General features: G+C 41.8%; 1 protein-coding gene across 3 annotated transcripts in view; it reads right to left on the minus strand.

Moving 5' to 3' along the window:
- Nucleotides 1-22205, minus strand: part of CLTCL1 (clathrin heavy chain like 1) — a 62376-nt gene extending 40171 nt beyond the window's left edge. For all 3 annotated transcript variants that reach the window (XM_060785929.2, XM_060785928.2, XM_060785930.2), the window contains exons 1-7: nt 21884-22205; nt 12003-12210; nt 6572-6840; nt 6134-6295; nt 5214-5327; nt 1825-1998; nt 1468-1665 (exon numbers count right to left, since the gene is read on the minus strand). In XM_060785929.2, coding sequence (XP_060641912.1) covers nt 1468-1665; nt 1825-1998; nt 5214-5327; nt 6134-6295; nt 6572-6840; nt 12003-12210; nt 21884-21925 — 1167 coding nt within the window. In that variant the 5' untranslated portion in view covers nt 21926-22205. The remainder of the gene's footprint in view (nt 1-1467; nt 1666-1824; nt 1999-5213; nt 5328-6133; nt 6296-6571; nt 6841-12002; nt 12211-21883) is intronic.
- Nucleotides 22206-27135: the final 4930 nt, after the last annotated feature.

Here is a 27135-nt window from a genome sequence, read left to right on the forward strand (position 1 = left end):
ATTGACCTGGGATTATGGGAGTTGTAGCTTACACACAAAGAGCACTGGTAACCCAACAATCAATGGATCTGGACCAAAAGTGGTACACATACACATTATGACCAACTTTAAATGCTGGTGGGGCTTGGAGACAGTTGTAGTTCACTCACCTTTTTATGCATTTTTAATGGATCCATTAAAATCACTACTGAAAACAACAACACTCCCTTAATTCTTTATGATAAATTTAATGAATCTACATAAATAAAAATGTAATGTTAGTTTGTGGGATTCACATAATTCAAAAACAACTGGATGAATTGACACCAAATTTGGACACAATACATCTATCATGCCAATAAGTGACCATCACTCATAAAAACACTGAAAAATACAGAGGAAGGGAATTAAAAAGCCAAAAAAGCAAAAAGACGCTACAGCGAATGTGCAAAAACTACTCCCCCAGCAAACAAAACACCCAAAAGCATATCCACACTCTCTTCCAGACTACAGCTCCCAGCATCCCCTAGACCAGGCCTTTTAGGAGAGGAGGATGATCCAAATCCACTGCTTCCAAGCTGCAAGCTTTCTTCTCCTTGGATTTCTTTGAGAGCATCCCAATCCCTGAATATTTCCAATTTTCTATTCCTGGATTGCAACTCCCAGCAATCTTCCAGATAGACAGATTAGATATAGGTAGGTAGGTAGGTAGGTAGGTGGATCAGGAGGACTGATGGGAGTTGCAAACCAAGAATAGGTAAAGAAGGAAGAAAGAGGAGAAAGAGGAAGGGAAAGAAAAGGTGGGGGAAAGAAGGGAAGAAGAGAAGGAAGGAAGGAGACAAAGAAAGAAAAAAGGGAAGGAAGGAAAGAGGGAGGGAGGGAAGGAAGGAGAGAAAGAAAGAAGAGAAAGAGGGAGGGAAGGTTGGCCACCGCAACGCGTGGCGAGTACAGCTAGTCATTCATAAAATCAAAACCCAAACAATGACTATTTCTAATATTTATCATTACAAAATACCTATCTTGGACATAATTGTGTACCTGAGCTCGTAATTAATGAGGGTAAGATTCAAATCTGAAACACACTTTGGCACTGTTGCACACTATGGGATCCACATCTGATCAAGCAATAATGCTCCTTCAGATATTCTAGTTATCCTTAAATTCCAAACATGCAGCTAAAGTTGCAAGCAGGCTTAATGCATGTAATATACTCACATGCCTCAAGATGCTACAAAAATAACTGCAGACAGTGGGAGAGGAAAGAGTACTCTTTGTGTATTAATATTCAGTGGGACAAGTACTAATTTGTTATTCCAGCCAAGACGCAACTGCTTAAGCTTCTCTAGAAGCTGTCTGTTCCTCTCTGAAAAAGGAACAATATCATACAACACAGCATTCTAGAATGACTGGGGATTGCCTGCTGCTTTAACCAAGGTTAAATCTTAGGAAATTTACAATAACAGTCACACATAGTTTATCACATCTTACCTTTGGGGCAGATGCAGCAACTTTGGCTGCTTCTGCGTAGTTTCCTTGTGCAAAAAGAGTATTAAACTTCCTCGCAAAGAGTTCCTCCGCTCCAGCCAAGTTACTCCGGATTGCCATACGCAACCCCAAGTCTGGGTTCTGGAGCACATTGGTGGCGTAGTTGACAATGTTATCTTCTTCCACACAAACAGAGAGTACCTATGAAGACAGAGCACACTTGCAGATCAGTGCCGACAAACTCATGCCATGCTGGGGGGGGGGGGGGGGGTTATAAATGGCATTGACAAAGTGGTGATTCATCAAGTATAGGCAAAGGCTTATAATCCTAGACTGCTGACTTAAGGTTTCATGCCTTACCTGCCCTTTTTTGTTTACTCCAATTATACCAGAGGTAGGTTCGTGAGGAGCCGTGACAAAGATGGTGTCCGCACTAATACGGTTCATGTAGATGCAGACACCGGATTCCAAGTCATACATATGAATGTATCCATACTTCGTGATCAGATAGATAACACCATGTTTTGTTCCAATCTATCAACGACAGAAAAAGATGACATGGTTAACTTGTTAGAATTCAAAAGCTCAGTTAGGGCTGCAGACTAACCTTATGACAGGAGTTGGAGTAGGGTATTATTAAACATGCATCTCCCATCATTCCTCACCACTAGCTTTGGTGGGTAAAGCTACTGGGAATGGCAGCCCAGCAATGTTTGGAGAGGCGCCCAATTCCCATCTCTGTCTTACAGCAAGGCAGCAAGGACTCAATACATAACAATACATAACACCACTGGCCTATTTTGACCATTTCTCACGCTTCCAATTAAAGACCTAATACCATTTTGAAATGGAAGCCAGGTACTTTTATTCCTGATGTGAGAGCACTGAAGTTTTGAAAAAAGCTGTCACTCCTCCAGCTCACAAAAGGAATGTATGACTTTCAGCTCCAAAATCACACTTGATCTGAGGAATTCACTTTTTCAGCCCAGGTCCATTTTTCAGATACAATACATGTCCAATACAATACATGCCTTGCTCCATCTCCAGGGACAAAAAGACCCAGCTCAATGCAAAGATCTCAATGGAAAGCCTGTCCCTAGGGACCATAATAATAGTAATAAAAATAATATCAACAACAATAATTTATTTTAACCTGCCACCATCTCCCCAAAGGGACTTGGGGCGGCTCATAAAAGCACTGCGAGTGCCGCATATAAAATGGACAATACGTAAGCATATAAAACAAAACATCATTTTATAAACAACGAACACACATAAAACTTCATCTACTAAAAATTTTAAGAATTCATAAAATGCAGTAGAACCTGCAGATAAAACTGGCTATCTTCAATTAACAATCCAAGTGCCATGTGAGCAATCGCAAGGACCTCTAACCTAGCCATAAACTACAGAAAGTCAAAGGCCTGTCTAAAAAGCCATGTTTTTAAATTACACCGAAAGGCTTGGAGTGTGGAGGCTAACTTAATCTCTCTAGGGAGGGCATTCCAGAGCCGGGGGCCACCACCAAGAAGGCCCTCTCTCTCACCGCCACCAGTTGTGCTTGAGAGGGTGGTGGGACTGAAATAAGTCCTCCCCCACCCACCAGGAGATCTCAAAGCCCACACCAGTTCATAGAAGGAAATGCAGTCTCGAAGACAGCTTGGACCCGAAGTGTATAGGGCTTTATAGGTGATAACCTGCACTTTGAATTGGGTCCAGAAATTTATCAGAAGTCAGTGGAGCCGATTTAATAGGGGCATGGTATGCTCCCTATAGCTAGCCCCAGTTAGTAATCTGGGACCATCTGTACTGAAATGTTTAAAAGAAAACATACCACTGAATGAAACATGCAGAATAATCACAGGGTGTCTTAAACCTACACCTGTTGATAAACTCTACAAGCTAGCTGGCATTGCCTCCATCCCCCCCCCCCCCCGATGTGCGATGGGAAGTTGCTGCTAAATGTAAGAGAAATAAGGTTGAACACTGTGAAAGCCACCCACTACATGGCTACCAGCCTCCTCCCAATAGACTCAAATCAAGGAAAAGCTTTATGAGAACTACCACTCCTCTTGGCATCCCTCCAGCAACAGCAAGGGCATCCCTCTGGGCAGCTAAATCAGGAAATCCCAACTGGATGCCCCCCCCCCCCCAGAGGGTCTTCCTCCAGGGACAAACCAAGAATGGGCAACCTGGAAGTCCCTGAATAGACTCAGAAGCGGAGTGGGCAGATCAAAAGACAACCTGGCAAAACGGCACTACCTAAAAGAATCCTATACCCTGTGTGACTGTGGAGCAGAGCATGCAATTCTGCATCTGTATGCTTGTCCATTGTGCCCTGCCTCATGTACAGAAAAGGAATTGTTGGAGGCTACAGACAATGCCGTTGCTGTTGCCTGTTTTTGGACAAAAGATATTTAGCCACCTGCACACCTTCTATTTTATCATAATTTATGCAATGCTTCTGATACAAAATAAATAAATAAATCTGTACTGGGACACATGCCTTCTTGAAAAAACATGCTGATCTTTCCAAAACAGTACTCCTTTTCATGCTCAACTGTTTTGGGTCCTGATCTCTACCCACCCAGCATTACCCTACCTCATGTTTTGCATTTATAATCTAGAAATACTATATTTATTTACACAGGACTTCTTCAGCTGATTACATCTACTGCTCAGTTGCATTTAAGGTTCATTAATTGTTTTTGAACTCCTTCATATTCTTCTTATATGTCATTAGGTAACATTTTAATGAAAACTCATTACAGAACATGGCTACTTAAGGCTCTGCAGTCTTCATCTTGTATCATGGCTACCACAGCATTACATTGACCTACATTCCTTGTTGTAACCATCATGTGACCCTCAAGGGGACTCATGTACCTAAGCATTCTAGAGGAATATTTAAGCATTTTTTTCTTTGCATTCGCATCATTACCGACACTAACAAGAATCATAGAATCATAGAGTTGGAAGAGACCTCATGGGCCATCCAGTCCAACCCCCTGCCAAGAAGCAGGAATATTGCATTCAAATCACCCCTGACAGATGGCCATCCAGCCCCTGTTTAAAAGCTTCCAAAGAAGGAGCCTCCACCACACTCCGGGGCAGAGAGTTCCACTGCTGAACAGCTCTCACAGTCAGGAAGAAACCAGAGACAGCCTTTAGCTTGGCTCTGTTTTCCCATGAGAGCTTAGGCATTCCCAATGGCATTCAAGCATTCAAACAGGAAACCTTGAAAACTCACCTATTTTCTGCTTCAGAATGTCCTCTGGTTTCTAGAGCGGCCTGCTAAGTGGGGTCTATGGCTGTGTTTATACTCTAGAACTAATGTACTTTAACATTGCTTTAACTGCCATGGCTCACGAATGAGGGGAATTGTAGTTTTACCAAATATTTTTCCTTCGATACGAAAGAGAGCTGGTGCCTCACCAAACTACATCTCCCAGGATTCCATAGCATTGAGCCATAGCAGTTAAAATGGTGTCAAACTCCATTAATTCCACAGAAGTGAAGCACCCTATGTCACTCCAACAAAAGTAGACACAAACCTTTGCATGCTATAGGTCAATTCTGCAACGGATCCACTCAATTCTGAGTCATTTTTAGCAGAAATTTGGTATGTCATATATCTGTTGTCTATCCATGACCGCCTGTAAAGAACTAGAAGTTACATAGTGCTATTGCAACACTCAATACATTGTAGCCCAATCGACGTAAGTTTAAATCAACTTCTGTGACATTACCTGCATTGCTACTGGGAAATCAGTTTGAGCCTCGGGTGGAAAGAACACATCGACTGCTTTCTTGACAAAGGGCTGGTTTCCAGAGGCTGGCTGGCCCACTTCGATGATATGCAGCTGGGAAGAGATTAAATTATAATCAGTTGTTCCATTGCTATAGAAGCCATCTCTAATTGAAAATTAATTTTAAAAGCAACCATTTAAAATGATGAGGGATTGCCAAAAACACTATGCTTTGGGTTTGTAAAGGGCCCGGTTTTGGAAGGAGCCTGTGCATCAAGGTCGCATCACTGGAATCTGAAAGCTTAAATCTGAAGGCCAAGTTTGAAGGTCTATTTGTAAACTGCACCCAGCTCAGGAACTCAAACCAAAGTCAATTTGGTGAGTGCAGAGTGGAAAGGGAGATAGTCTCCCATTCCCTTCAGCAGAAGTCCTACATTGGATAAAGTCCAGTATTGTCAATTTCAGTGTCTGTCAAGAGGCGTTGGGAAAGGCACAGGATCATTACCATGTGGGAGTCACTGGTGGCGCAATGGGTTAAACCAGGGAGAGGGGACTGAGCTCCCTCTGTCAGCTCCAGTTCCCCATGTGAGGATATGAGAAGCCTCCCATGGGGATGGTAAAACATCAAACATCTGAGCATTCCCTTGGAAACGTCCTTGCAGACGGCCAATTCTCTCACACCAGAAGCGACTTGCAGTTTCTCAAGTCGCTCCTGTCATGGAAAAAAAAAAACTACCAGGTGTACTAAGCCAAACCTCTATAAGTAGAAAATGCCTCTTTTCAATATGAGGGTATCCATGATTTGCCTACATTTGTCCAAGTCCCTTCTATAGAAAATATCTAAGGAAATTTTAGTTTTGTTTTTGTCTTGCGATTTTGCCTACATCCAGCCCAAAAACGATCAAATATATGGTTTTTACCTTGCCACCTGCGGGGCTGCGCACTGCAAAACAGAAAAGGGTAGAAGGCTTGCCATTTCCTTCTATCTTGAACTCTGCAAAGGCTGCTGCATGTCCTTCAATAGGCTGTGAGACTTTTCGATCAACTGAATACAGCTGCATAGCGCCAACCACACGGTTTTGCTACGGAAGCAAACACACGAACACTCAATAGCTGAAATGCTGAAGAGCTTCACATCCAACAATTCATATATTTTAATTCACTCTAGGTCCTTTATCTGGCTGTCTATCACAAAAGACTCCAACTGCTAAGACTCAGATCCATGTCACGGTTTACAAATTTGCCATATATTTGGTGAGCAGCAGCATTCGTTGCCAGCTGTGACTGAAAAAGATTTCTTTATAACAGGCAACATTTTGAGACTCCGATATTTGCACCACCTTCACGGCTTTCCTTACCTGGGCGGAGATTCCTATGAGGAGCAGCCACTTTTGATTCTCATCCGTTCTATAGTTGATTATTTGGCAGCCTGCAAGGCTGGCGTGTCTGTCGAACATCTTTTGGGGCAGGGAGTCCCCTTCCATGCTCCAGTGATACACAGCCGTCTCTGTCACTAATGCCACTGTGTTCACAGATATCCATTTCCAAAAGATCACCTCCTCAGCCATTGTGTGTGCTTTCATTTTACTTTTCATCTCAATGTTAAAAATCTGGAGAGTTTTCCCGGCTGGCATGCAAGACAGAAAATCAAAGGTTATCACAGCCCCCTGAAAGGTTACTCAACAAGCATGGGTCCCTGCTCTTTTTATGAAACAAGAGTTCCTTGGGTTACAACTGGCCTGAGACATAGGCAGAAAAATAAGATGCCAGAAACGGGATGGATAGGACCACTGCAGCAGCATTTGCAGGAAAAAGCATGCTTTTGAATACGGTCCCAGCTGAACTGCTACAGTTCCTTTTGCCACCCCTCTGCTTTGTGTGTAGATCTGGCATGATTTTGAACACCGGAAGTGGAGCCTGAATGGCTGGGGATGAACCTCGAAGGCCTAACAGAGGAGCACTTTATCCAGAGCCTCATCTATTTCAATAGAGTGAGTACACTAGGGAAGGAGGCACCAATTAAGCAGCAAGATTACTTAGAATTCAAGACAGTAAAGCCAAGGGCAGCATTGTCCCACAGGACATAAAAACCATCCACTAATCCCTGTTTCACTTCCTGTCTTTCGAGGTAAAAGCCCCTTTAAGAAGATGGGGAGAACAGGTGGAAGATTGCAGTTTATGACATGAAGCAGTTAAAAGATTGAACTGCAGCTTGGCAAAATACACTCTTCTAACAGAAGGCATTGCCAGGGGAAAAATCCCAACCACTTTGTAATATGTTGACATAATATGACATGAAGACAAACCTGGTAATGATTGAGGCCAGATAACTTCTCGACTCTGTCAAAAAAAAAATCCATTTTTGTCCTTTTTCTACTCTGCATTTGACCTAACGTTGTGATCATAATCTTTGTTAGAAGGATGGCATGCAACAGGCTTGCTTCTAATTCCCTTTTTTATCCAGGAAAGTAGGAAGGACACAGCAGTACATCACTATCAGCCTAAAAGGCTGAATCCCTTTTCACAAAGAAAATCTACATTCAGCTGGGCTTTCTAAAGATACTGCTATAACTCAAGGCATCAAAGGAGCAGAATTTTAAGAAGCAGGCATTAAGCAACCTTCCAACCTACGATCTGCTAATTTTTTTTGCTTAACATCTTTCTTGAAAGCATAACTGAAAGGTTGTGCATGACCTAGCTTGCTCCTTTCAGCTCCAAACCAACTAGAAAGGATAATTCACATCATGGCAGCTATCTATCATCAGTGTTAGCCTCTGCTCAGAATTGCCTTTCTTATGTTTTTTTTGTTTTTTTTGGTAGAGTTTATTTCTCCCTTTCCTGCCCTTTACAGCTGGAAAACAGTTCCACAGTCCCATTTACTGCAATCTTAAGCTAAATACCTTGTGCAGACACTTTTGAGACTTGGGTTATTGACAACGTGGAACATCACAGAAAATTACCAGCGAAAATAACATTGCAATTTTCACATGTGCTCAGTGTCATTTGTGAGCTATTGGATATAAAGCAGGTCAATTTCTGGTGGGGCTCAAACAGAAATGTGCCATTCTCAAACCAAACACTGACACATTTTCTCTAATGATATTTTAGGGACTCTTTTCCCAATTGCTATTTCTGTTGCAGACCTCTAAAAGCACTGAGGTCTATATAGCCAAGCTTAACTCTCCCCATTCAGAGGCAAGCCAAATTGCAACTACTTTTCTCTAAAAAGTGAATGGGCTGGGCTGCGATGGGGAAGGAGAAGCAGCATGGATATGAAAGGAAACAGGAAAAGAAGTGAAACATCATTTTCTTTCTAAGGGTAAAGAGAGAAATACCCAAACACAAGATGCAGAAGAAACCTGTGGCTGCCAAACAGGATGGCTTCAGACAGGTTGGAAAGATCAGAAGGAAATCCCTTTACAGAGCTGAAGCTGCATGCATGTCCCGATGCTTCAGTTACAAGGGAGGCATTCTCTTCCAACTGCCATTATTATTATTATTATTATTATTATTATCATCATCATCATCTTCATCTTCTTCATCATCATCATCATCTGCTTTATCTCTTCCACAGGAGACTCAAAGTGACTTTGCTTCCCTTTGCAATCAGGCGTATAAAATTCAGGCTGGCAGTCTTGAATCCTCATTCTTTAATCTGGACCCTGCAACTAGGTTTTGGCTTTATACTTCTTTGTTATTAGCACAGTATTTGTTCAGATTACACTTATTGGTGTGGCATATTTATTGACATATTTTCCTTGAAGGGATTTTCAACAGGAGATCCATGGTTCAGCATCCCTTATCCAGAATTCAAAAATGCTCTAAAATCCAAAACTGACTATATGGGTGACTGGATTTTCTTTGCTTTCTCAAATGGTTATGTGATATAAATGTGGTTTCATGCACAAAATTATTAAAATGACATTCAAGCTATATGCATAAGGTGCCTATGAAACAAAAATTAATTTCATGTTTATATTTAGGTCCTCTCTCCAAGACATCTCTGTGTACAAAGATGCAAATACAGGTATTCTGAAATCCAAATCACTTCTGGTCCCAAGCATTTCGAATAAGGTATACTCAGCTTGCAGAAAGTCAACACTCCTCTTATCAAAGAGGCCTTAATATTGAAGCAGCTGCCATGAAGAAGCCTAACAGTCCAAAGATAAGAGTAACATCACATTGAAATACAAAAAACCACCCAGAAATCTATGTAACACAAGCATTTATTCTCTGTCTCTCTCAAGGTATGTCAATGAGCCCTGTGAATGTACATTTGGTTGTTACTCTCAGACTTCAGGGGTAGTAGTCATGTTGGTCTCTTGCCCAATAAACCCATGGAACCTTACAAGCTAAATTACCTCCTTTTATCAGTGAGAGTCCACATCAAAATCAGTAGGTGCTGCTCTAGATTGCAGAATGTGCACACATACAAGTATGGGGTAGGCTTCAGAAAACTTTAGAAGACCACAAGATCCAAAAGCCTTTATCCCCCAACCCATACCCAATAGTCTACAACTAATTGATCTGGGTTTATTACCACAGAAGCAAATAAAGAGCAGGGGAGCTCTAAGAAAAAGACTCATGTTTGAGTGAGGTGTTGCAGACCAGAACGCTCCAACAGAATGTTGGGCGAGAACAACAATTTCACTTCAGTTTATAAGCAAAGTTCTTTTCATCAGATAACACTGCATTTTGTTGTCCCACCAAGGAAGATTACCCATAAGAGTCTAATCTCAAAAAAAAAAGAAAAAAGAATTAGCACAAAGCAGTAAGAACTGCACATCTGCATTATGGTTGCTTATCTTGAAAAGGCAGAATTCTGTTTTCTTCAGGTGACTTAGCAACTGCAGCCGAGAATACTTCCCCCCACCCATCAAATAATAAAAAAGGCTCTGGACACTTTACATCTGTGCAAGAGAAGGGCGTGAAATTGTGGTTTTTACATTCCCATGCTACGTGGATGGAAATGTCACCCCCAAAGTGACGCATTCCCCCATTCTGCTCAACACGGATACCATAGACATTCTCGTGGCACAGAACAAGACAGGATACAGAGCTACAAGGACAAGAATGCTGGGGTCACTGTGGGAATACCACATGCAATTCAGAAATGCAATTTGTATGCGCCCACCATACTCTTGTCACAGGTTAGAGAGATGTGTTGCTTTCCTGAAGAAGTGGTATTGTCTGTGCATTGCTCACCCTAGAAACAAGAATTTCAAGGACGGCACAGAATCTCCGCATTTGTCACCGCCACACTCCAATCTGCAGAGAACATTTGGAGTGCTTTTCTAAATGCATTTATATACAAGCTATACTTTTGTGCAAGCTGCAGCCCTATTACTGAATAATTAAGTCGTAGACAGATGTTGTCAGGTCTATCTGGACCCTTAGCACACAAAAAAAAACTGCAAGCAAAAACAGATATGGTAGTGCTATAGGAATCCATAATGAAATGCATGAGGAGAGAGCAGCGAAGAGAGACATTAAGTTATGTCTCAAAGTTACTTGCATCTCCGTGACTAGTATTTAATGCATAGCAATGGAGTAGTGCATTGGATAAGAGTTTTGTCTGGGGTTATCACTAAATATTAGCTTTCCTGGCCAGTAGCTTGATGCACAGGGGCCCAAGATCATTCCAATTTAAACCTTGTGTAGGTATTAACTTGTAAGACAAAAGCTACCACTGGTGTTTATTTGCCCCAGATAGTATATTAACAGCCCACAATTCCCACCGAGGGATGTTTTAGCAAGTTTGGAGATGTGATGTGCCAGCTGCCCAGACACATCGCTCCTAGATTCCCAATGCAAGTTCAAGACTAAAAAGCATATCGTGGACCCCTGTGAATATTGCCATGGACTCTGGGAACCAAGTACCACATTTAAGGATTAAATCAGTGACTGGCACACAAGACACCATGCTAGCAGAGGTCTCTCATAAAAGTATTGCCACTCAGTTTTTGCCAGTTAACCGTACTATGATGGGGCTCCATAGGGCCTTCTCTTGGTACAGTTATAACCAGCAAGTCAGGACCAATAAGAATTGCCCCCCAATTCAGGTTGTAGCATCCACATCCCAATTCATCCCCTGTGCCAAATTGCTTGCTTTCATTTTTCTCTTCCTTCTTTTTTTCAAAAAGAGAATTCAGTACTTTTTATGAGATTAGACCATTCCATACTATTAAACATGAAGTGCGTCAGGACAAAATCAACTCACCATCTGTTTTAAGACAAGAATGCAGGAAAAAAAGTACAGAGTCAGTGACAGTGAAACTGATTTATATTTTTACAAAGCATCGACCTATAAGGGGCATTTTTGTATGCTAAAGCACCTCAAAGTCAAGCAAGCCACAGAAGAAGCTTATTTATCAGCATTTTGACTTACACAGTACAGCCTGTTTCTAAAATAAACCCAATTGTTATGCTCAAAAGCTGGAAAATCACTGCGGCTGAACACATGGCTAGAAAAAGTGCTCTAATTTGGAATTGGTGGTGCCTAAGAATTTTCCTCTGCCCTAAAAATACCAGTTTTGCAGTGCTGTATAATACTAAGATTAATTTTGAAATAGTTTGTTCTGACAAGCCCTCTATTAAAACATACCACCGGCAAACCACTTCCTTCCCAATACCACTTAATTCTATAATTTTCCACTATCCCCAGCCTCCTAACTCAAACTTACTGTTTGGGTTTTACGCAATTAATTGCAATCCAATTCAAAACAGAACCAAGCCAGGACAACTGCCCAACTGCACCATTCCAGGTGAATCCAAGGAAGCCAAACTTACCTTTCAGAGCAATCACTTTCGAAGCAGGGTTCATGATGGCACTTTCGGCAGAGATTGGGCGCCTGATAGGAGTTGTCGGGTCACTCATGTCTATGATCACAACTTGTGCTTGCTCACCCACTTTCTCTCTGATACATATGAATTTGTCAGACTCCATCGTTAAGGTACTGAACCCAATGTTTGCTGGATTAATTCCAAGATTTTGGAGCTAAGACGTGGGGGGGAGAAATCAACAGTTAGTTTGACTGTTACTTCACCACAAGTAAAGAGACTTTCCTAACTAATCAGTGAGAAGCAATTTCAATTACAAATTATTCCTGCAACTATTTGTTAGATGACACACTAGCTCCTTCAACTTGGTTTTAGAGAAAGCAGCTAATTTAAAAAAAAATAAAGGTATGAAATATGATTGCAAAGAAAAGAAATAGAAAAGACTGAAGAAATAAAAAAGGGAAGCATTGTACATCTGTGATATAAGTTGTCCATAGTTCTAATTTTTTTGTGTGTGAGTGTCAGGAGCAACTTGAGAAATTGCAAGTCGCTTCCGATGTGAGAGAACTGGCCATCTGCAAGGATGCTGCCCAGGAGATGCCTGGATTTTTAACCATCCTGTGGGAGGCTTCTCTCATGTCCCCACATGAGAAGCTAGAGCTAACAGAAGGGAACTCACAGGGGTTCCCTGGATTCAAACTGCCAAGATTTCGGTCAGCAGTCCTACCAGCACAAGGATTTAACCCACTGTGCCAACGGGGGCTCCTTCTTAAAAATATGATAGAAGCTAACTTCAATAAAATATGTACTGATGCATAGCTAAAGCAGTAACATATATTCTGACAACTGAAAGATGGATGATGACAGTTAATCTTTTGGACCTTGGAAAATCAATCTCATTGCAATAATAAAAGCATACAGGATTCTAAAAAAGTGATTCTTGGCTAAATACCACCAGAATGTAATTTAAAAGAACGTGCATCTGTACAGGTCAGGTATATTTGTAATACAAAATGAAAATGTTGTAATACATCCAGCCAAAGTGAACACATTGTAACACATCCAACCAAAGTGAACATACTGTGACACATCCAACCAAAAGGAACACATTGTAACACATTCCACCAAAAGGTAGTAACAATGAACATCTGTGCCACAAGGAAGCATAATTTGAATTACATCACCAACATTTAGTTAAAATACATTGCTTCTTCTTTAAAAAGGCACAGTGGTGTCCAATGCACTCAACTATTTCCCTGGACTAAACAGATTTAGATCTAAAGAAGTTTTAGATATTGATGCTTGGTTGGTTTTCAACTGGTTAATTTGCAAAGGACAACCTGACTCCCTTTCATCTAAGCTTTCGTAGACTCACTCTACTTCATCAGAAGCATGAAGCAGAAGCTTGGAAAATAGAAAAAGGCAAAACATTTTCTCCACAAAGAAGGTCTCCCAATCATCAAATCAGGATCTTTTCATAGGGTTATTTAAACGTAATCATATAGATCGAACTGCATTTTAAAAGGCATTATACACAAAGCGGCACTGGCAACAAAGACTGCAGGAAGCCCTATGCCTTTCTTTCTCTCATTATAAACAATCCATCTGTGAATTATGGATCAAACGTTCCTGCAAACATATCCAACACACTATATTTTTAATCAATTTGCTTATGGGCTGGATGCATAAATAGTAATTAATGACCATCTCAGTCAATAAACAAGATCTACTCAATTCCTATCTTGCTGAACTTTTCTGGTAAAAGGTGGCACATGCAGCTACTAGAATATCCAGCATATCAATCTTTCTATTACATTCTATCTGTTTCCACTAACTGTTTGTTTGCTTGCTTGTTTAATATATACCATGCTAAATGGATATAGCTTTCTGCTAAAAGGACTCTATTTTTTAAATGTTCTATTGGATATCACCTTTCAAGTTTCCTTTAAGCATTAGCAATCCAGTTCTGTATTTCAATTTTCTTCCTGGAAAACCTGTCCTTTGCCAATCCAAACACTGTTCTCAACGGCACATTCCTAAGCAATTGAGTTAACTGTCCCAACATTTATTTCAGGATTTACTTTGCTGCATTCTCGATCACAAATGGCAACAACAGTTATTCTGCATTAATGGAAGACTAAACGAAGTCTGTCTTCACAGCATGAAAAGTTGAATGCTGCTGCCCATCTTCCTTTAAAGTCAATGAAGCAGCCTGGAAGGGTGGAGGAAGTTTCTTTCTTTAATTACTGATAGAAATCCCAATATATATGTCTTAAGGTAGCCTTAAAAGGAACAATAAACTCCAGGACATCTCATGAATGCAATTACTTTCTGAAAATGACTGAGTGAATGCAGAATTATTCAGCAGACATATATTAAAAGTAAGCGAATCCAACTATTCAAAGGGATTCAAGTTGTAGTATTTGAAAGCTGCTATATTTATCAATTTTTGCAAGTTTCTCTAACACACTGTATGAAAGTGGGGACAAGGGAATTTAGGCTTCCAAAGGTTTGCCTTTAGTTTGCAATCTAAAACACTAGATGTTTTTATACTGGGTGTTCTCAATATAATGGGAGAGGGAAAGGGAGGTAAGAAAAGAAAAGCCTTGCAAGTTGTACAGTATTACTTAAAAAGCAAGCAAGATGAAGTTACCATTTGCCATATTTCTGCACCATTCAGTTATGGCAATGTTCCATTCAAACATCAATAGGCTCTGTTCATTGCAGTTACAGACTGTTCTCAAGAGACATGGATGGAAATGCTTTGTAAGAGGCATAAAAATAGCTGCTTAAAGGAATGCTATAACCCCTCTTCTTCTATTCAGAAGACCAGTGTTTTGCCTTGGACTGAGCATGGAAAAAATTCAAGACATTTTGGATTAGGAATTTATAGAATCCCCCTTGTAAAAAATGACAGCAAAATTGAAATGCTGTTATCAGTGTCCCTTCCAGTTTATGAGGCACAGTTTTAGATAATTTTGAAAATCTAACCACAGAACATCCCATGGTTCTTGATCAGACTGAATGAAGGCAACAGGTGAAAAAAGAAACTCATAGTGGGCTCTGGCTTTCCAGATCCACAAATATAAAGAGCTAAAAGAATCTGGGATGCTTTCTTCAGTAGCAGAACTAAAATGCTTACTACAGTTGCCAAAACCACAAGTAGAAAAGATCTGTAAGTTGTTTTCCTGAGGGTGAAAAATGGGAAACTGGCAATATGCCGGGTTGGTCACTTTATGACTCCCATACTTAAAGAAGTTTTCCCATAGTCAGACCAGCTCCCTTACATCAATACTCTACTTCCTGACAAACACCGAAAAAGGTCGAGTAACATCCCCAGAAGAAACTAGAAAAAGACCAATTACTATGAATTCCTTTAACAAAGCTGTAAATGTTTTCACATTTCTCACATTTCTTTAACTTGACCATATCCTGCTTGCTTGCTGGTTTTTGCTTTTGAAGCCTTAGTCATTAACCTTTTGCCTAAGGTTTTCCACAACTGAATGCAGCACACAAGCAATCAAAGGGTATGGCAGAGCTTTCCCAGCAAGCAATAAATTGCGGGAAGAGAATGTCTCTGACTAGCAAACTGCTATGCCCCACTCAAGTCTGCTTTGCCCAATCCCTTCTGTTTCAGGTGCAACTCTGATTAGTAATAAGAGTAGCAGGAATAAAGCAAACCACAGTCTGCCCAAAGCACACTTTTAGCAGATAGGATATTTTTACATCTACACCAAAACAAAATTCTGGTTCTCATCCAACACTAAAACAATTGTAGCACTATGAGGATACGCCTGAACTAGCCTCAGTTTGGAATTAGGTCTACATATTTGGCTCTTGCGTCAGTACTCTGGGAGAACTTCAGTAGAGTTTCATTTCATTTTAAGAATCCCAGATGTAAGGCTCCTTTAAAATACATGCTTACCCTATATACGCATGCATGTCTTGAATTTTTTGTCAAAAAATCAACCTCAAAAACCTAGTTCAATTTATCCATGGGTAAATATGAGTGCTGTATGCCAATCAAAAAAGGAACCATCTTTTCTCTGGGTAGTGACAAAAAGTGAAAATATTGGGAGAAGCTTTAAAAATGCATCAATGTCTCTACTCTCTCAGTCATGGTACTGCTTCTAACCTTTTTGAATGTCTGGATGAGCAGCATTTGTGCTTTCCCATCTCCATGGAATAAATCTCAATTTATCCATGGATTATATCAAAATACAATTTTTTTGGCACCAACATCTATCCTCAACTTACATATCAGGGCAATTTAACCATGACTATATACTATAATTCAGGAGGCCAGTTTTCACATGCCACAGTTTGAAGCTGGCTAACTTAGAAACCAACCAGTGTTTGTTTTTAACAAAAGATCCTCATATTTCTGAAAACTGAAACAAGACTCTGTCAAATCTCTCCTACTTTTTAAAAGGGTGTGTGCAAACCTGATTCTTCGCTTGGGTATGGTCACACAACAAGAAGCCATGTGTCAATTTTACATGCTAACACAATCTAAGGGAAGGTTGTGCAAACTATTACTGAGCTAGTATTTCAAGATTTTTCCCAAAGGTTTTAAGCTGAACTTCAACTAGCTCCTTCTTCCCACATAATTAGCTGGAAGAAAATGGACGTGCCAGTTTCACATTCTCAGCACTGTTTCTTGAACTTTCGGCATGACTGCATTCTCTGAAGGCATTATTCTCTCAATGAGAGGTTTCTTACAAATAATGATTTGGAATCTACTCATCTGGAAGTAGGTGTGTTTTGAAAAGAAAAGACTTGACAGACTTAAATGTCTAAAATGCTTTTTGACAGGATTCTTGTGTTAAGAAAATACATGTGTGTGGTCTTCAAACCATTAAAACAACAAAATCTTACAGGCAGGGAACCTAAACATAAAGACTCAAGTGAATCTAGTGGATGCCAATGGACAGCCAAGTTACTATTCATGCCACTCTTAAAAAACAAATCCAAAATCACAGTTGCTATCGTTTAACCAGGCAACCAGATTTTTTTCAATTTGATTTTCAGTGAGGCTTAGCTTCTCAACAGCTTTCAAAAAGATCAGCAGAATGAAACCCATTGATTCCAAATCCCACTGCTTCCAAATCGAAGAGCTTTGAAACTTCATTTTTGGAGTACGGCTCCTCAAATCCCCCAGTCAGCATGGTCACTGGCTGACTCTGCAAGCTGGATACTGAAAAACTAGAATTATTCAAGCTCCCTAGTCACCTAACCTTTTATAAACATTCTTCACTCATCTCTCTTTTACTGATTCACGTTCATGTTATATCCACAAAAATTTACTCTGAATCAGTTGTGAGCTGTTATCAACAAACAATTACAAACTTGGCTTCTCTCAAAGAACAAACTAGACACATAAACTTAAGTCCTTCATAAAAGATCCAAGATTTAGCCTCCAGACAAACAGTTATAGCATCTCTAGGACAGAATGGTTTATTACATCAGTTGCTGCAATTAAACCTGGATCAGTTTAGCTTCAGAGCATCGTGTGAGAAATCGCCCAGGACAAAAACTAGCATTATACCATTAGTTTTCAGTACGTTGTTTCAAAAGATAGGCTCAGTAGCCAAAATCCTGTTTGCTGGCAAAACTATGTCAGTGGAAGAAGAGGTGTCACTGGAAGATGCACGCAGTACAATAATGGTATGGGAATGGACCGCAGCAAAGGCTCTCCCTTTTAAGGGATAAATCTAGATAGTTCTGGAATAGGCTGGCCAGTTTTATATCCCAATGGGGTTGACTTTTACTGCCATTCTCCCACTGCCTTTCAGCCGTGGTCAAAATAGTGATTCATCTGGCATGAATGACCCATATGCCTGCATATGTTGCCAACAGGATCCCAGCCAGTGCTTCTACCCTGCAGAAGACAAAAATATACTTACTTTGAGATACTTTACTGATGCATACATTTGTCAGTCTCCCACCCTCGAAAGATGTAATCCTCTAAAGTTTAAGTCCAGCTAGTGGACCACACAGCAAACAGACTATATATTATTCGATGTTAACAGAATATATATTACATATTTTAATAGGATTGAAAATGTTTTAAAGGGATTTGAAGCAATGAGCAAATACATTTTTCCACTACATTTTGGAAAATGTAAATATAAACACTCTTGACAGAATGAAAGTTACTTTGTGACTTCAGCAACATAAAATGCAGTATGTATAACTTGGCTTGACATATGCATCATTTCTGATATACTAAGGGGTCACATTTGTTCAGGAAATAATTACAAATTTAATTGACTTTTTAAATCATTACTGCTACAAATTGAGCTACATGTTCTTGAAATTGTAAGGAACATCTGAACCTCATTGTTTTTAACAACTTATTTGGGGGGGGGGGTATAATTTAAAACAAACAATAAAACAATCAACACCATGAAACAAAGGATATTTTCATGTCCTTTACAGTCTTCCATAGTGCCAAACTGACAGAAAGAACTCACTCCAATTAAAAGAACTAAAAAGAGGAAAACAAGACCAAGAACTGCAATGATGTGAGATACTGTACATAATCATAGAAAAATGTCTTCCTGCTATGTCTTAAAATTTTGATTCATTCTGTCACAATACTTTTCCCTCCATTTTTTCTAGAAATAGTTGCTGGCGGGGGGGGGGGGGAGAGAAAAAACATTTCCCTTTGACTTTTTCCAATTTATTTCCAGGCCTTCACATCTCTACCTGCAATGCAGTCCCTACACAATGTCAATACAGTGTCCAGTTTCTTTAGAGTGGCGAAAATCAGTCTTTAATGCATCAACATTCATATTGAGAATGACTACATTTCTGTAGTTTACATTTTTCTGCTTATAGCAGTGAAGCCACTGGAGGCGTGGGATGAAAGCTTAGTGTGATTTGTATTTTGTGCTCAACAATCAACTAGAAAGTCTAACAAAAGGCTGGGCAAAATATGGACCTCCAGCTGTTTGCTGGACAGCAACTCCCAACAACCCTAGCTAGCACAGCCGACAATGAGGGATTCTGGGGATTGAAGTTTAGCCATTTCTGGAGCGGTACGTTTTGCCCATCCCAGTCTAACAGAACTGAATGGCATCATTTGTTACTGGCTAATGCATCTACAGAATCCCAAGTTAGCCAGGCTACAGACATGGCATGTTATAGTTACAATCCTATGCACTCATTTTCCTGGGAGTATGCCATCCCAAACATGATGAAACTTACTTATGAGTAAAAACACAGAGGATTATGCGATATGGTGTAACTAATGCCTTCTCAGCTGTAAGCTTATTCCCTACACATGTAATCACATTTTGATAACAGAAGTGCTGCAGCTGAGTGACAACAACTGTCTCTCAGCTACAACACAAAAGCTTTCCTCGCCTTAATGTCCTTCAGCTGTTTTGAAATACAACTCCCACCCTTCCTCCCCACGGGCTATGTTGAAGCTGATGGGAACTGTAGTCCAAACCATTCACAAGGCACTGGTGAAGCCTGCTCCAGCTATCCAATGTGAAACACCAATGCTTTTTGTCCTTAATGTGCCCAGGACTAGCACCGTATTTTTGTCTATTGGCTGAAACCGTTTTTGTTTTTTTCTGTAAAACCACTGTATTCTGGTAGCCAATAGTTAGCAAATAAGCTTCGGTCCACAAATAGCCCTGTTCTATAGGACCGAGTCTGTAATAAAATGGCATCCCTGTGAGTTGAGGAAGCACAAAGCACTTAGACCAGCTCGTAATCTTATTAGGGCTAGGGAAAGATGTTGAAACAATACATTAGACAGGGGTGTAACATTGAAGACAGCAACCAAAAAAAGGTCTGATCACAATTGGAAATTGATGCCTCTGATCTAACAGAAGAAGGGACAGACAAGAGCGTTCACCAAGTCCACTTCCTGTGCTCTCATTCATTTGTGGAATTCCTTTAATTCCTGCCACAAATTGCTTTTTCTCAGCAAAAGCTTTTCCCTGACTCAGTACAGCCACATCTCCCCCTTGCTCCCCCAATTCCATTATTCTCCTTTTAGACAATTAGCAATCCCTCCCTCATCATGAGACTAGGATAATGCAGTCCATCCTCCCCACGGATCTATGCTGGTGTTTGAATACCACTAGAGAGGGTTGCAGCAAGGAAAAGAAACCCGTAAAGATTGCAGTGCTGCTCTCCAGAACAAGAAAATTGCCCACTCAACACCCAATCTTTCCCAACCTTGCAGGTCCTTCCGTGAGATGGAAAGATCCCCCCTTCAACACCAAGCTGCCACCCCACTCCCAAAATGGAGTTTAGGGAGACAGTGGACAATGAAAACAGGACCCAGGCCACTGTGATCTGTTGCTCCCATCGTTCGAATGTGTCCACATCCTTTTTTTGCTGCACCTCGTATTCCTTAGGGCGAAGTAATAATGCAGGCAAAGAGCTCAGAGCCTCCACTCCACATACCAACAGACAAGGAGCAGAGTCTGTCATTCAGGCAGCCAGTGACTCTGCACAAATACTCGCAAAAGGCTGCAATTGGGGGGGGGGGGGGGCACCCAACACCAACTTCTCCATCCTGTTCTCAGATCAGGTGCAGCAAGTACACTTTCGGGTACCCAAATCACTTGGATGATTGGCGCAGTTCCTGGTGTCCTTTCCAGCATGATTTAGATTAATAAAAAGACCCATAGTACTCTTCTACTGAATGAAAAGCCAGGGCTGGTTTTGCACTATTCTCCTAGAAGGGTTTCAAGAGGAATTGCCTATACATTTCCTGCACTCTGAAAAAGTATACCCCCACCCCATTATGGCCAACCCACTAGAGAGGTTTCTGCACCTACAGATTGAATCTTCCATGGCTTGAAAATATAGGGGGGGGGGGATCCCCAAAGGCTTGGTTTTGCCATTCGATCAAAGAGATGCCGTTTGCCATTGTATGCAATGAGATTTGATCATCCACAGATCTGGCTATCCACGGGAGTCCTGGAACCAATGGATAAGGAGGGCCCGCCAGATTCATACTTTGATAGAACCATCCCAGCCCAATCTCTGCTCAATGGAAAGCCAGTGTTTGGGTTTGGCATGCTCTTCCTACATAAGGGATGTACACTTCTTTGAAAAAGAAGTGTACATCTATACATGCCTATACAACTCTGGAAAAAGGATATGCCGCATTCACGCAAAAAACTGGGGAGGGGCCCCGACTAGGAGGGAAGGGTAATCCCAGTTTCCCCACGAAACCTCTCCCCATGCTTCCTCACAGGACAAAAATAAATAATATTAGTAATCTATATGTACGACTATTAATAAATATATAATATTAGTACTAATATTATTGTTACTATCCCAGGGGCCCCCTCAAGGTCCCCAAAGTAAAAAACAAACAAACAATATAAATATTAATATTAAAAATGTATGATATGAGTATGACTATTAATAAATATATATTATTACTAATTTTAGTAATTATTATTTTCCCAGGAGGCCTCTCAACATCCCTAAACTCAAAACTCCCCAAAATAAATGTTAACACTAATAATATATATGAATATGACTATTAAAAATATTAGTACAATATTAGTTGTTATTATTATTATTATTATTATTATCACAGGAGGCTGGGCCTCTCAACACCCCAAAGTCAAATCCCTCAAAATAAATACTAATAATATATATGAGTACGGCTATTAATAAATATATAATATTAGTACTAATATTAGTAATTATTATCCCAGGAGGCTGAGCCCCTCAAGACCCCCAAAGCCAACCCCCTCCCAAAAAAAGCCCCTAGGCCTGGCCCCCTTCTGCCCTGCCTTCAGCTGTTGAGAGGGGCCCCTCTCTCTCTCTCTCTCTCTCTCTCTCTCTCTCTCTCAGCCAGGCCTCTTTCCTCTCCCCTCCCCTCAGAAAGACCCCCCTTGGCTCACCTGAAAGTGCTCCTGAAACCGTATGGGGAGGATTTGAGCCATGGCTGGCGGGAGAGAGGCCCAAGAGGGCGCCCCAGGAAGCGGGGGGCTCTCTCCTCAAAAGGGGAGACGGAGCGCCGCGGCTTGGCCCCTCAGCGAGCCGCGCAAGGACAGAGAGAGGAAGCTGGGGAAGGGGAGGCCGGCGGCTCCCAAAGACGCGAGTACGCAGGCGCAGAGCCAGCAAGCCAGCCGCCCCTCTCGCCGCCGTCTTCAGAGGGCTCGCGCTCCCTCAGCGCCGGCGCCCTTTTTCCTCTCGCGCTTCGCCCAGGTCTCATCACTCCCAATCTAGAGATCGCTCCGCTCCGCCCTCGCGCCTGGCTTTGAAAACAGTTCCGAACGCCGCGCAAGCATCTGAGTCGTACAAATAGTCCCGCCCAGTATATAAGTCTGCGCTCGAGCTTGTTTCCCTCAAATGGAACTTGGTTCTCGAGAAATATTGCCTTATCAGAAACAAGCTATGCCAGACTAAGCTGATCTCTTTTTTTATATATAAGAGTTACAAGCTGGGAAGATGCAGAGAACGCAGTGGGTATCTGGATTTCAAGAAGGCCTTCCTTCGACAAGGTCCCCCACGACTTTCTAGCAAACTAGTCAAATGTGGGCTAGGAAATGGGCCTTTTCCACACAGCTGAACAAAATCCCACATTGCCTGCTTTGAACTGGGATGTACGACAGTGTGGACTCAACCCAGTTCAAAGCAAATATTGTGGATTATCTGCCATGACATTCTGAGTTATATGGCTGTGTGGAAGGGCCCTGTGGCCCCTTCCACACAGCTGAATAAAATCCCACATCTGCTTTGAACAGGGATGTATGGCAGTGTGGACTCAGATAACTCAGTTCAAAGCACATATTGTGGATTATCTGCCTTGATATTCTGGGTTATATGGCTATGTGGAAGGGACCCTGGAAAGAAATGGCCAGTGGAATGTCATAAGCAGGGTTCTGTCCTAGGCCTGGTTCTGTTTAACATCCTTATTAATGACTTAGATGAAGAGTTCGAAGGCATGGTCATGTTTGCAGATGACACCACATTGGGAGGAAGAGCCACTACTCCATAAAACGGGAGTAGATTAGAGAGATGATTACCAAAACTAACAAAATGAAGTTCAATGGACAAATGCAAGACACTCCACTTAGGCAGAAAACATTAAATGCAAAGATACAGAATGGGGGACAATGCCTGGCTTGACAGCAGTACATGTGAAAAAGGTATTGGGAGTCCTCGAGGACAGGAAGGTGAACATGAGCCAACAATGTCATGTGGCAGCTGAAAAAGCCAATGGGATTTTGGCCTGTATCAATAGGAGTATAGTGTTTAGATCTAGGGAAGTCATGCTCCCCCTCTATTCTGCCTTGGTCATATCACATCTGGAATCACACTGTGTCCCATTCTGGGCACTGCAATTGAAGGGATAAGTTTACTCTAAGCTGGAATGTGTCCAGAGGAGAGTGACTAAAAGGATCAAGGGTCTGGACAACAAGCCCTATGAGGAGCAGTTTAAACTGGGCATGTTTAGCCTGGAGAAGAGACAGCCGAGAGGAGAACATGAGGGCCATAAATAAAGATGTGAGGGGAAGTCATGGGGAGGAGGGAGCAGGCTTGTTTTCTGCTGCCCTGGAGACTAGGATGTGGAACAATGGCTTCAAACTACAGAAAAGAAAGGAGGTTCCACCTAAACATGAGGAAGAACTTCCTCACTGTGTGAGAGAGAGAGCTGTTCAGCAGTGGAACACTGCCCCAGAATGTGGTGGAGGCTTTGAAACAGAGGCTGGGTGGCCATCTGTCAGGGGTGCTTTGAATGTGATTTTCCTGCTCATTGGCAGAATGGGGTTGGACTGCATGGCCCACAAGGTCTCTTCCAACTCCATGATTCTATGAAAGTGAGAATGGTTTAGTTAATTGAAGGCTTTGTGGGGAGTCAAGGAGAACAAAAAAGGGCAAGAAATTAGATAGAACAAAAAATTGGAAAAGGAAAAACGAGAGACAATTTAACTTATTTTTATTGTGTCTCAAACAAATTAAGAATACGATTATAATGTATAAACAACTATTTATTTATTTATTTATTTATTACTTGCACTTATTTACCGCCACTCTCAGCCCAGGGGGCGACTCGTGGCGGTGAACAACAACATAGAAAAGGCAATTTACAGTAATCAGAACAATACATAACATGCTACTACTACTTGACATATACTTATACTAAAAATCCGCTTCGTCATATCATGGGTCATAGTCAGTCTCATAGTCGTGGTCCATTCCGGTCATCATTGCCAAGATATAGCACTCAGTTAAAGGCCAACTCGAAGAGCCATGTTTTCAGGCTCTTACGAAAGGCCATAAGGGAGGGCGCCTGTCTAACTTCAGCAGGGAGGGCGTTCCACAGCCGGGGGGCCACCACCGAGAAGGCCCGCTCTCTCGTCCCCGCCAGGCGTGCCTGTGAGGCAGACGGGATCGAGAGAAGGGCCTCCCCGGATGATCTCAAGGTCCTCGTGGGCTTGTAGGCCAAGATGCGGTCTGCAAGGTATTTTGGGCCGGAACCGTTTAGGGCTTTGTAGGATAGTACCAGCACCTTAAATTGGGCCCGGTAGCAAATCGGCAGCCAGTGGAGCTGGGACAGCAGGGGCGTTGTGTGCTCCCTACGCCCTGCTCCTGTTAACAACATGGCTGCCGCGCGCTGGACTAGCTGGAGCTTCCGGGCCGTTTTCAAGGGCAGCCCCACGTAGAGAGCGTTGCAGTAGTCGAGGCGGGATGTGACCAAAGCGTGTACCACCGTGGCCAAGTCAGACTTCCCAAGATACGGGCGCAGCTGGCGCACGAGCCTGAGCTGTGCAAATGCTCCCCTGGTCACCGCTGAAACCTGGGGATCCAGGCTCAGCGACGAGTCCAGGGTCACACCCAAGCTGCGAACCTGAGCCTTCAAGGGGAGTGCGACCCCGTCCAGCACAGGCTGTAACCCTATACCCTGTTCGGCCTTGCGACTGACCAGGAGTACCTCTGTCTTGTCTGGATTTAATTTCAGTTTGTTCGCCCTCATCCAGACCATTACAGCGGCCAGGCACCGGTTCAGGACTTCGACGGCCTCCTTAGTAGCAGGTGGGAAGGAGTGACAGAGTTGGACATCATCTGCGTACAGATGACACCGCACCCCGAAACTACAAATGAAGTTTAAAAACTTGGCATGATACTAAATTTCATTTCACCAGAAGCTGTAAGGAAGTCCTCTGTTGTGCATGTGGCAGGGCTCAGGCCGCATTTTAGTAAGTGGTCTGTGGTTTCATCTTCTCCACACTTTCATGTCGCAGACTCCACTTTGTAGCCCCATTTCTTAAGGTTGACTCGGTATCTCGTGGTGCCAGAGCGCAGTCTGTTCTGTGATTAAATGTACATACTATCTAACATGGGAAGGGTCCTTCTTCTTGTTAATCACTTTGCAAATTGGCCAAGACTTAACTCTTATTATATCATTCCAGTCTGGTGTCCTTGGCAAAATTATAAGTTCCCTGATTATAAACTATTTGGGGGGGGGGGGTCACCCTTGACTACAAGCACACACAGACATATTGTTAAACTCTAGTTCTGCTGCCCCTAAGGAGTTAATATCCTCATGTAGATCAAGCATTGCACATGGGTGTTGAGGAAAAGGCATGTAAACAGTGAGGTCAGAGGGAAACAAAATGCAAAAAATATATGATGTAAAGGCTTCAATTGATATTGTGAAATATGCCCAGATGTTTCTTTAAAATGTTTAAAAGGTGATAACACAAATATCCTGGCATTTGACTTATGGCAACCTTGCTAGGGTTTTCTTGGGCAAGGAATCCTCAGAGACGGTTTTGCCAGGTCCTTCCTATTAAATAAAGGCTAAAGGTTTACTCAGTGAACATTACAGTTCAAACATAAAATGAAGCAGACCTCATTTGAAGGTGGCCCACCACTGCATGGTGACTATTTAACCCCCCTCTTTGCACTGTTTGTAGAATGAAATCCCATGTGAGGTTAGTAGAAAGAGATCGTTCCAAACCTGGTATGGATTCCACAAACCACCAAATCCCCAAGATTTCAGTGGGCCTTTTAAAGCAAAAGGAATGGTTTGAGGTTTGTAGCTTTTTGCTCAGAAAAGCCACAGAAGTGTGCCAACGGCATCTCATCACTTTAAGAGAAACTTGAAAATTACATCAGTTGCCAAATGCTTACTTGACCTTGGTGCACACTGCCACAGCTCTATTTGTAACCTCTTCATACAGCAATCCCAACCATTCCATCAACAAAGACCATCCTTACCCTCAAAGTTAGTTTTGTGGACTATAATTCCCATAATCTAGGAAACATAGTGAGGAGTCTAAGAGTTTTAATCCACAAATGTCTTGTGGGATGATGATGAGACTGTTTCAGATTTTATTATAGTATAAATGATGATGATATCTGAAACTTTCAACATTCTGAAGCAAGCAATGACTTTGTGAAACCAGTAAATAAATTGGAATTATTCCTAAAACTATACTGGGAGAACCTTTTGATGAAATCTGATGCTATTTTTGTATATTACAAGTATATTTATTTTCAAAAGCTCTGAAATACTGAAGGACCACATTAAGATGTGTTATTACTATGTTATTCTCTAAAATAGCAAGCAGCAGTTCACGTATGCTCACAAATGTACAATTCCCGGCCAGTTATGAATTACTTTAATTCCTCATAGTGGTTAATGTGCTAGAACACATTTGTTACCACAAATCTCCATTCAGGCATAGAAGATACTGAAATAGAGCCTTTTAAAATGGCCATGGATAGTGAGATCCAAGCCGCGGATAGCAAATCCTGAACAGCAGATACCAAGTCCCAATAAGCGGTTACTGGTACTGATGACAGGCTGCCCTGCAGCTCCGTACACCTGGCGAGTTGAAAAAGCCCAATATTCCCAAATCTCACTATGTCAAAGAAGCCATCGAGGTGTTTTATTCAATCAGCTGAAAGTGATGCCAGCTCGCAGTAATCTGTCAAAGGAAGCTGAGATACTATACAGTACAAAACATGCATTTTTATACAGTCAAATCCTTTTAATTCCCTATGCCTACCCCAGCTGGAGCTGGCTTCACCATGATTGGCAGAGCTCTGTTGACATCATGAAACAGCTGAGGGAGGATTCCCTGCAGGGGCGGGACTGTTGCGCCTGCCGGCCAGTAGGAGAACATTCCACACTCTCAAT

The sequence above is a fragment of the Anolis sagrei genome, chromosome X (assembly GCF_037176765.1).
Source record: "Anolis sagrei isolate rAnoSag1 chromosome X, rAnoSag1.mat, whole genome shotgun sequence".
Classification (NCBI taxonomy): domain Eukaryota; kingdom Metazoa; phylum Chordata; class Lepidosauria; order Squamata; family Dactyloidae; genus Anolis; species Anolis sagrei.